This window comes from Colias eurytheme, chromosome 5 (assembly GCF_061535395.1).
Source record: "Colias eurytheme isolate Ceu_HAF_F1 chromosome 5, ilColEury1 Martin Lab GWU primary, whole genome shotgun sequence".
In the NCBI taxonomy this organism is placed as follows: Eukaryota; Metazoa; Arthropoda; class Insecta; order Lepidoptera; family Pieridae; genus Colias; species Colias eurytheme.
The window spans coordinates 1808063-1820068 of NC_142984.1; the positions used below are offsets into that span (position 1 = coordinate 1808063).

Below are 12006 nucleotides of genomic sequence, written 5' to 3' on the forward strand. Positions count from 1 at the left end.
GTAGGTAGGTATAAAGTGAAGCAGTTTTGTATTACATTCATACAATGTGATATTACTATAATCTTAAATGTGATATTTTTTCAAAAATAATGTTTTGGACTTTTTATTGCAAGATTAACATGCGATGTCTCATAAAAAATCTTTTAAACATCGCCAAGATTAAAAAAGAGCGTGTGTGCCGAGAACACGTGTCAGAAGTGAAACTTCTTTAACAAGATTCAAAGGTACCAAAATCGTCACCTTACTCCATGACGTGACGGTATTGCCAAGAAATTTTACTCTAACGCACCTAAAGAAATTTCACTCCCAAAACTTACAAATACCGTCAATTTTTTCGAAAAAAAGTCACTAGTACAATCACTATCACTCACATTCCCTTCGGTTTCATGGTAATTCGGGTCTGGAGGGCATTCCTCAGTGAGGCAGCGGTCAGTAGCCACTACTGTATACAGCAGGTTATACCGCGGTGGCGTATCTGCGTCGATCGCACTATCTTTGTCGACCGTTATTTGGCCCGTCATTAGGTTTATTTTGACTAGATTTTCTGGCGTGTCTTCTCGTGTGCTGAAATGCAATATTTTATTTAAAAAATCAAATTTGTTTGTTATAAAAACCATGATTTGTCTGTAAAAAATCTTTTGTATTACAGACTGGGCTTTGCCCTTGCAAAGTGCGAAAAATAATGTCGCAGGATATATTTTTTCAGTTTGATGAGTGGAGTTAGTAGAATTGCTTATAAAAAATATTCATTCCCCTATAATTCTGGTACAATTCTCAAGATGATCGTAATTTTATAACATTTTTTTTGGATAATTGACCACGTCTTTTTTGAACCGTTGTAAATATTGCTTCCCTTATGTTTCATCTATTTTTTGAACACAGAAAATAGGCACCTGTGAATATTATTTTTTAGATTACTCACCGTATAAAATACCGTACTTGGTTATACAAAGGCCCATCTATATCCGTGGCTAGAACAGAACCAATCACCACGTTGCTTCTAGAATTCTCTCTCACTGTGAACGCTTGGGTTAGAGTATTTTCTGCCCATATTGGAGGATTGTCGTTCATATCTATTATTATTAGAGTGAATGTTACTGAAATACATAAAAAATTAAGATGAGTTAATTGCTAGGGAAGAGAGGTAAGGTATAAATATTTTCAATTTCTTAATCTAGTTCCAAAAAGGAGGACCATTCCTGAATGACGTACATTATGTTTTTATGTGTACCTTTGACTTTATAAGCTGATTTAATAACATTCTTTTAATTCAGTTTAGTTGTTAGTTAGTTGGTTGTCTAGTAAATTGTTAGTGTTTGGTGCAATTTTTTTTCCAGATTAGTAACGAGTGCTTTTCACGCATAAGTCATTAGAGTGATTATCGTCAAATTGAATGTTCCCAATTCTTAGGTTTCGATACAAGTCTAGTTAATACAATCAATACAGGACTTTTATACTTTAATTAATAAAATAATTTACCAAAATAAACTCACACTCATCATAATCATCGCCAATTTCCGTATTCCTGTCCACCACCCTCACAGTGAGGTACAGCATCTCAAACATTTCATAGTCTATTGTCACATTGTCTCTGATTTCCTTAACGACTACTCTTCCTATGGCAGATCTCGTGTGGTTATAGGGATATAGGGTTTCTATTTCGACGCAACTGCAAAAAAAAACACATATATGTAAAAAAAGAGCGTGTGTGCCGAGCACACGTGTCAGAAGTGAAACTTCTTTGGCAAGATTCAAAGATACCAAAATCATCGCTTTTCTATGTGAAGTTACGGTATTGCCATGACGCGACCTTGAAATTTACACTCAACGCGCCTAAAGAAGTTTCACTTCAAACAATTGCAGGTAGTTCAGTTATTTTTATGTAAGGGTTCTTTTATAAATATGGAACTTTATTGAAATGAACTAGTTAAGCAATCTAGATATAAGTATCCAAGATTTTATAAAGGGGTCTTAATAATAAATAAATAATAAATAAATTAGTAATTTATATTTTTTTATGTAAGTTTTCATATATATTCTTCCTTGTTTTAACCGACAACTGAAACCGTAAAATCCACCATATCATATTTTTGACAAAAAAAAATTCAAAATTATAACTTTGTCATTCATAAGCTATTTTTCATATTTTTTTACAAAAATGTTAAAAAGAAAATAAACAAATAATCCATACTTATGATACTCCCTCGGATCCGTTTCCCTCCCTTGTTTAGTAGCATACGAAGTATCCCATACTATTTCAAACTTCAAGTCTGCGGTTGTATCCGGGTCAGTTGCTTGTATGTTTTCTGTGATCACGTAGCCTTGTGGCACGTTTTCCTCTACTTCTGGACTTCTACGAGGCTAGAAAGAGTAATTAAATTCATTGCAGGAAATCTTATATATATAAAACTCAAAGGTGACTGATATAGTGATCTATCAACGCACAGCCCAAACCACTGGACGTATCGGGCTGAAATTTGGCATGCAGGTAGATGTTAGGACGTAGGTATCCGCTAAGAAAGGATTTCCCTAAATTCTTGCGGGAACGGGGAAAAACGGGGATGCACGTACAAAGTCGTGGGCGGAAGCTAGTTAATTAATAATCCTAAATCTATTTATCATACTACATGTGCAAACCATAAGTATAAAATTTATGAGGGTGAAACATCTACAAAACAAATGAAATCAAGGTAAAATTGTAAAAGAAGCAAAATTGTAAAGTGGACTGACAGTTATGAAAATATTCGTCCTCAAAATTAAGCTCTTTCTACAATGAGAGAATTTCTAGAATAATATTATACAATGTCCTTTATTTTATGGCAATTGGATGTTATCACAATAAGAGGGAAAGAAATAACCTTGTTTCATTGTTGAAAATACAAATACTGTAAAAGATATTGATATTTAAAACGTGTAAAAAAATCAATCTACACTACGAAAAAATCTTACCAAAGTGAGACTAGGTGGCGTGTTGTTAATATCGTTTAGTTTAATAATGAGTTGCGAAGTGTCTGTGTTGTAGGGCTCGCCCAACGTGTCTATAGCGTGGACCTGGACAAAAAGATTATATAGTAACATGCTCTATTACACTAAAATATACGTATTTTGTTTTTCATAGGATACCGTCCAAACCAAAAAAAAAAACAACTGTCGGGAATACTGACGGAAGAGGATCTAAAACCTCACATTCAGTCACATTTTTTTATAATTTGTACCAATTCAGACAGACTGTTTAAATAGTAACTGCAATACCTGAACAAACATTTCGTTTTGTCGATGATAATCAAACGCTTCGTCCATAGACACGAATATATCGCCTGTATCCTGGTCTATGCGGAGGTAGTTTTGTGCGTTTCCCAAAAGAGAATGGCTGAAAAACAAAAGTTATTGTAAAAATCACCGCTATATTTCCATATTGAAATAAAATAAGCTCTATCATTCAGTACCGCAGTGCAGTAATACACAGCTTTAAACTACACACATTAGTATTGAAGCCAGCAGTGAAATTAATATCGACAACAGTATTAAAAGTATCATTTGACATTAAAATAGTACTATAAATACTGCACTAATAAATAATACGTTAATAAAATAAGCGCAAAATATAATACAAATACTCACACAACAGCATCATCAATATCCCGATCATTCGCTCTCAAATTGCCTACAAAGTATCCCTCTCCCTCCGTCTCATCGAACGAGACCTCGAGGCTCGATCGTTCAAATATGGGAGATTCATCATTCCAGTTTATAAGGTTTATGTTTACTATTGCTACTCCTACGAAGTCTGGTCGGTTCATGTCTGTGGCTATTACCTTTAATTAAAAAATAATAATAGTCATATAAATTGTCTGGTTTTATTCAGCACAGTGGGTACAGCTAATTGCTCATAAAAATAAAAAAAATGTATCGATATTAGAAATTTACACAAGATTTATGATGAAGAAGCACTTTCATAAACTTATTACAAGTAATATACTACAACAATACGTAATAGATTGACAAAGAGAATATTATCAAATAAAAATACTTGTAGGATTTGGAAAAATGAAGTCAATGTGTGTTCAAATTCTATAAAAGATTAAAATTTATTAGAATGTTGTTGGAGTGGTACATTATTAGTAAAAATCTAATGATCACATGTAGATAAGCAAAAAGTTATGATATATGCGAGAACATTTCCTTATCTTGACGACGTATTTATACAAATTCATCCAGATATGAGTTTTAACTGTTGTAGTTTAAGTTCGATTTAGTTTTGAAAGAGTTTTAGAAAGGCTTTGAGCTGGATCACGTTATGACAATACATTTTGACACATTTAAAAAAAGCTAAGATTTTTAACGTACTTAGTATTTATAATTTACCAACCTTTAACCGTATCTTCTGGAACTCTGGTACTTCGAAGTCCAGCATGCTATGGTTCTGTGTGCCCATAATGAAGGTTTGTCTCTGGTAACCAACCTCTGGAGCTATGAAGAAAGCACTAGCCGCTCCAGGAGGGTAATCGCTTTCTAGACGCACTGTGTATTGAGCGTTTTCTCCCTGGAAATATTTTAATTGTTAAGTTGAATTTTTTCGTTTTGTTTTATGAAGAAATGGTTTAATAAATTGACTACCTAACGTAAAAGATAACTTTGTAGATTTCATGTTGTTGTTTTTTTTATGGTAGGCTATTCACTATGGTAGGCTTGTTTTACATAATGAAAAAAAAAAAACAAATCGAAGAACAAAACATACTATAACTGAAGGCAAAACAAAATAATTGAATTGGGAATATATCAAAAGTAAAATCTTTTTACGCTCGAACCTTAGAAATACAATAAATGATACTAACCAAATCAATATCATGAAAACCAAATTCCTTATCGAAATTTAATGTCAGTGCCGTTTCTTCCATAATATAAACAGTGTATTCCTCATGTATTGGTTCAGGTTTATTATCATTAACATCATCAATGATAATAACTACATTGTTAGTAGTGTAAAGTGATTCATTATTGCTTTTATAAGCTGTAATCGATATCGGGAATAGTTCCCGTTGAAGCAAATCTCGATTGATAGGTTTTACTATGAGGATGCCTCCACTGTCTCCGTCACCTATTGTTTCGATGTCAAAGTATTCTGCGTCTGAAAGTGAATATGTATTTATGATTTTGTTGAATTAGCTGATGGATTAAACTTATTCCGCTATCAAATAAAATTAAACAATTTTTTTAATTAAACAATTTTTGACACTTGTTAGATCAAGGCTATTAGATATTTGCATAGAAAAGCAACAACTATTAGCCAAAGAATTATAAAAACAAAACTAAGCAAATTAATTATTGAACAACTTTAAAAAAATGTCTATGGTTTTTCAAAAATAATTAAATACATAAGGCACTAAATACGCAATCAACAAATTCTGACCAACACTATAAAATTTTTCCATATACCTTCCGGCTGAGTTTCAATCTTATAATATATCGGTCTCATGATCCCAGTATCCCCATCTATGGCCAGGATACTGAAGTTCTTTGCGGTCTTCTCATCAAACTGTTGCACCGCGAAGATCTCAATCCATCGTGGAGGACGGTGTTCTACGTTGTCTACTTGTACCATGAGAGTTACTGTGTGGGTGTTTGGGAGAGAATCCTGGAAAAGATTTTGGTTCAGAAAATTCGTGAATGAAGCAACAATTTTCAATGTTAAATCATGTATATAGACTATAGATATTTCAGGTTAATCATTTCGAAATTATTATGAGGAGTAAAAAGCTGAAGAATATTGCACGCCTCATAAGCGAAGCGTTGAGGTGGGTACTACTGTCACTTCGCGCAAAACATCTGATTTTTCAAACTTAAAATGTCTTTATGTATCATACATTGCACTTGTAAGATAAAACATACACACACATATTAAGAAAAAACACTATTTTTAACGTTCATGATATTTTTGATGTCATTTTTGTTATTTAAACTAGTTAAAAAACAGTTTAAAAAAAGTTCTGTCTTGGACGTCCGTGTGTCTGTATGTGCGGATCCTTTTTCTTGTTAACACGATATCGACCGAAATACTTTACTAATCGAGTCTTTTTTTTTTCTCTTACGCTTGAGTATGCTCAGGAATAGAACCCTTTCATTTTTCAGGGTCTGATTCGATGTGGTTTAATTGTTATTAAATAAACAAAAATAATAATTAATAAATATTTATTAAAAAAAAATTATGAGGCGTGCACTTTTGGATTTTCCAAATTATTTTAGTTTATTTCCGGTCAGCCTTAGTTAAAAACCTGTTATAAGAAATTTTCTAAGCGTAGGCGTGATTTCAAAATAATGTTAAGTTCAAATTGACTATCGATCAAGAAACATTAAGAAATTAAAATGTGTAGTTAAATATAAATTAACGTTTTTTAACACATTTACATAACAAAGAGCAACAATATAAGCTTGCAACTTTCACCAACTTACCAGTGCAGTAACCCTAAAAATATGCAGTGCGTTCATCTCAAAATTGAGGGTCGCATTGACCCCTACGGTCATTGTCATCCGTTTCCAGTCCGGTGATATATTTCCCCCGACCATGTAGAATATTTTATCGTCATTCCTATCACTACTGATCTCGAAGGTCATCGCACTGGTGCTGATCTGTCCGTCTTCGTCAGAGACCTCGTATACACAGCTTGTGAGACCTGGGTCGTTTAGTTCCTGAGAATTGTGTGTTATGTTATTGGATGGGAGGGTAGTTTACGTTTTTGTCGTTTTAAAGTTATTGGGAATGTCAATAAATGGAGATCATCAAGGTAAGCAATTTAATAGCATTTGAAGACAAATTAATAAAATTTGACAAAAATGCCTTTTCCTTAGAGGCAACTTTCATTGGTTTAGTAGCAAAGAAATAGTACCTAGCGATTATTATCAGTAAAATGCGAACCTGTTTACGGTAAATGTAAGGATTTTTAAAACAAATTTAATCAAAAGTTGAACAACAAACACCCAATAGGAAAATTTTCTTTTAACCACGAAAACTTACAGGCACAACACACGGGTCCAATATATGTATGATCGGCGCATTATCATCAATATTGACTATTTGCAAGGTGACAGTGACCACCAGAGCCTCCCCCGGCACCTCCACCTCCAGCATGTAGCTGCGCATCACCTCTGTCTCGTAGTCCTGTCTGTGATGATGATGATCAATATTTGGATATTGGTTTGTAGAGAGCTCGGGATGTTCCAATATATGCTAATGTAACGAATGAAGTTGTAGATGATGATTATGATGATAAGGATATTGGTTGCTAGAGAGATTGCGATGTATATCTATAGTAATGTATGAATGATAGCATTATCATCAATATTGACTATCTCTAACGTGACAGTGATCACCAGAGCCTCCGTATCTCACCGGTTTCGTAGTCCTGTCTGTGATGATGATAATAAATTGGATATTGCTTTTATAAGAAAATGAGATTCTATAACCCATCCCAATGTTCTATATTATAATAAACTAGCTTTCCACACGCAGCTTCGCCCGCGCAGTCTAAGAAAAACCCGCATAGTTCCCGTTCCCGTGGGATTTCCGGGATAAAACCTATCCTATTTCCCGGGATAAAAAGTAGCCTATGTCCTTTCTCGGATATCAAAATATCTCTATACCAAATTTCATGCAAATTGGTTCAGTAGTTAAGGCGTGATTGAGTAACAGATAGACAGACAGAGTTACTTTCGCATTTATAATATTAAGTATGGATATATTATGAACTAGCGGTCCGCCCCGGCTTCGCCCGTGGTACATATTTACGTTTTCTCTACATAAAAACCATCCTCGTACTTCAAGGAATATAATAAAAAAAGAATTATCGAAATCGGTTCAGCCGTTCTCGAGTTATGCGCTTACCAACACATTTTGCGATTCATTTTTATATATAAGAAGATATTGATTTAATATCATCATCATGTACTACCTCACTCACTCTATTGGCATCTAGAGGAGGTAGTACATGATGATGATGATGATGAATAAACATAGATGGATACTGGTTTTAAGAGAGATGAATATTTAATTTAAAAGAATAATGTTCCAAACAAGTAAGGCCGTTATTATATAAAACTTTGAATATTTTATTAAAGGAGGCAACAAAGAATAACAGTATAAATGTGGGGAAATCTATAAATATATAACTTATAATACATGAATCCAATATAGAGTAAAAGTCTGAATAAAATTCATATATAAAAATTGTTAACAATAGCAATACAAACCTTTGAGTTATAATTAGTTTCCAGTTACCATCAACATTTCGTACAACAGGCCCTAACATTGCGAACGACCCTGATAGCAGAGGCTGAAGAATTCTCGGTGTTTCAGTACCTGTAATTATTAATAGTAGGCATTTTTCCATTAAATTTGTAAATAATGAAACCAAACTACGATAACTCATTTTTTAAAACAATAATTGTTCTATTCGATGGGTAAATATCGATGGCCATTTATCACTACGACAAAAGTTGTACCTGATGAATTAAACTTTTGATGATGGATGTAAAGGAGAATGCCCATTTTTGGTACTGGTTTTTCTCATGCATCAAGATAACAATACTATTAAAAAAAATCTCGGCAATTTAGAGGCCTTCTTACCATCGGAAAATATATTTTGAACAGGGAATGTTTTGTAAAATCTAATAAGACATGTAATTATTGTTTAGATCCGTTACCATAGATTTAGTATCCATTACCGCTTACATCGGTAACCAAGCGGTAACTATTATTACATTTACAAATAGCTAAGTGTTTTATTGTGTGTTATTGTTTTCATTAAATTACAAAAATATCAATTAACATATTAAAATCACTCTTTAAGGTATTGTTTATACACTGTAGGTTGTTTTAACATAGACAGTGAAGTTAAATAATGTATGTGTAAATATGTAAATATATATAAAAAAAATATTATTATGACATAGCTTGGTAGGTAACCAGTTATTTCTTATTTGTTTCTTTCTTCGAATATGTAGTGAAAAAATGATTCAAACAACAAGTTGTCTGAAAGCATAAGTTCTACGCATAGATAAAATATGTTGAACGAAAAATAACCTTCGGACGATAAAATGCTACCTAAACCACACATAAACCTAACTAAATCGGGGTTATTTAAGTTTTGAGGTTATTTCATATTTTTCTCAATATCTTGAAAACCCCTGTTTTTATCACAAAAAAATCAATTGGTAAAAATCTTTTGAATATCGAAGAACCCTCCAAAACCCCTCTGGCATTGACGCAACACTATACTGTGGTCCATACTTTCATGGCCATTCTCCTTTATTTACGTTTCATTCTATAGGGAGGAACATAGGCTATATTATTTTATTTCGGTTTTATGCTGGGTCAGCCCGGGCGGAGCTGGGATGAGTTGCTAGAATTTTATACAATCTAAAATCCTCTATTCTCACCTTTATAATTTAATGTGGCAATAGCAACATCGCCAACTATCTCTTCTTCCATATAAATAATTTGTGTACCAGATATAGCCGTTCTGGGGTAATACGCGTCCATACATACATCTTCCCTGTCAGGAGCAGGGACTAAGGGGCGTTCACTCCATGGTATACCTGTGAAATGGAAAATAAGAGGTAAAAATAGGAAATAATTGTGGTTGGTATTCAGAATAATATACTTCGTCGAACGTCTAGAAATAAAATATTTTTAAGCGGTTTTTTGTTATTACATACTGTATTACCACGGTGGTGTATCTGAGTTAAAATTTTAGAGAATAATTATCTACTACCCACTTCATTTGAGAAAGTAAATCAAAGGAATGAGTCAACAGTCATTTGTAGTTCGATAACTCATATAATTACATCTTGATAAAAATCCTATTTGAATAAAAAAAATAAATGTACTTTGTAATTATAATTCACACTTACCCTCAAAATCTAATTCTGGCAGGTCTGGTCTCGGCAGACGTGGTATATGTATCATATAGCCACATCGTTCTGGTTCTAAAAGTTTAAAAAAACCATATCAAAAACATTGAGATAATATTACTACGTATGGAGGAGACACCACGAACAAAATCTGTGCGCCATTTTTTTGCTCTAACTAAGTTTTAAAAATGATTATCTAGTAAGGTGCTTAACGATGAAAGTTATTCCTTTGCACTTTTCCGTATTATTTGTATTATTTGTGCAATATCGTAACACACACGAATGCATATTTGATGCGTTTCACTTTAAAGCCATTAAAAAATACCGCTCAACATACGTCACATGACGTATGTTGAGTGGAACATAAGTGATGTAGGCGGTGTCGTCTCCATATTATCTCAATGATCAAAAACAAAAAAAATGGACCCAGTCTCAATTAAATAAGGCGTCTTAATATTATGATCCTACGTCACAAGATAATAATGCTAAATATTTTTGAAATAATCTATAGTAGTGATACGAGGCTATAAAAACGCAAATTTCGTATGTGTATCTAAGAAATGAAACCTTTTGTTATCATTTAATAGAATTAATTTACCTTGGCCATTAACCGAGTGGTCATTTTGAAGTATCATAACCATTAATAGTAACCATATTAATGTCTCCATGTTGCATGTTATACCACTTTTCTGAAATAAACATCATTTGTTATTATATAAAAATAGTTTGGAAAATCCAAAAGTGCACGCCTCATAATTTTTTTTTAATAATTATTTATTAATTATTTTTTGTTTATTTAATAACAATTAAACCACATCGAATCAGACCCTGAAAAATGAAAGGGTTCTATTCCTGAGCATACTCAAGCGTAAGAGAAAAAAAACCGGCCAAGTGCGAGTCGGGCTCGCGCACCAAGGGTTCCGTAGCAGCAAATATAATAAATTACAGTTAAATCAACCTATCTCAAAAACTATAAGAGATACTTTGATCAAACCAAAAATCGTTGAAAGAGTTAATTAGCATGCATCACCTCTATTTTTTTTAGAATTTTATACCCCGTAGTTATAAAAATAGAGGGGGGGGGGACATACTTTTTACGACTTTGAGAGCTGATATCTCAAAAACCGTTCACTTTAAGAAAAATGTTTTTTAGAAAACTTTATATCATTTTAAAAGACCTTTCCATTGATACCCCACACGGGTATGTACATCGAAAAAAAAAATTTCATCCCTCAGTTACATGTATGGGGGGCCCCACCCCCAATTCTTTTTTTTACTATTTAGTGTCATATTTTTGTAGCGGTTCATACAACACATATTCCCATCAAATTTCATCACTGTAGTACTTATAGTTTCCGAGTAAATCGGCTGTGACAGACGGACAGACGGACAGACGGACAGACGGACATGACGAAACTATAAGGGTTCCGTTTTTGCCATTTTGGCTACGGAACCCTAAAAAAAGACTCGATTAGTAAAGTATTTCGGTCGCTATCGTGTTAACAAGAAAATCCTCCGCACATACAGACACACGGACGTCCAAGACAGAACTTTTTTAAAAATGACATCAAAAATATCATGAATGTTAAAAATAGTGTTTTTTCTTAATATGTGTGTGTATGTATTATCTTACAAGTGCAATGTATGATACATAAAGACATTTTAAGTTTGAAAAATCAGATGTTTTGCGCGAAGTGACAGTAGTACCCACCTCAACGCTTCGCTTATGAGGCGTGCAATATCAAAATGTTCGGAAAATTATGTTTTTTTCATTGATTAACTTAAGATTAATAATTTTTCAAGAATGAATTCCAAGAATTTAGATATTTATTTATCCTTGATTGTGGAATTTTAATTTGCGATTTTATCTTTTCTGATTATACATTTTATCAAGGAGTCTAAATAAAACAAATAATATTATAGGTATCTACATCTTGGCCTATGGCCTATGCAATACGCATAATTGCAAACAATTTAAAAGCTCATAATATGTAGGTACTTTTCTGTTAATCATAAGAATCTAATAAAGAAATTAACTTTATCAATTATTTGCCTACAATAGTATTGTATTTATGATTTTGTTAGGAGAGAGAGAATTCC

The 12006-nt window shown here is 33.0% G+C and overlaps 1 protein-coding gene across 1 annotated transcript in view; it reads right to left on the reverse strand.

Annotated features, from left to right (window-relative positions):
• LOC149908293 (cadherin-AgCad1-like) overlaps nt 1-12006 on the reverse strand; it is a 36408-nt gene that overhangs the window by 23968 nt on the left and 434 nt on the right. Inside the window, exons 2-17 of the mRNA XM_090102190.1 lie at nt 10505-10595; nt 9907-9981; nt 9433-9591; nt 8245-8353; nt 7013-7160; nt 6451-6687; nt 5437-5635; nt 4836-5128; nt 4370-4543; nt 3622-3815; nt 3253-3370; nt 2950-3051; nt 2192-2361; nt 1494-1669; nt 923-1097; nt 372-564 (exon numbers count right to left, since the gene is read on the reverse strand). Of these exons, the coding sequence (XP_089958316.1) occupies nt 372-564; nt 923-1097; nt 1494-1669; nt 2192-2361; nt 2950-3051; nt 3253-3370; nt 3622-3815; nt 4370-4543; nt 4836-5128; nt 5437-5635; nt 6451-6687; nt 7013-7160; nt 8245-8353; nt 9433-9591; nt 9907-9981; nt 10505-10595 (2613 nt within the window). The remainder of the gene's footprint in view (nt 1-371; nt 565-922; nt 1098-1493; nt 1670-2191; nt 2362-2949; nt 3052-3252; nt 3371-3621; nt 3816-4369; nt 4544-4835; nt 5129-5436; nt 5636-6450; nt 6688-7012; nt 7161-8244; nt 8354-9432; nt 9592-9906; nt 9982-10504; nt 10596-12006) is intronic.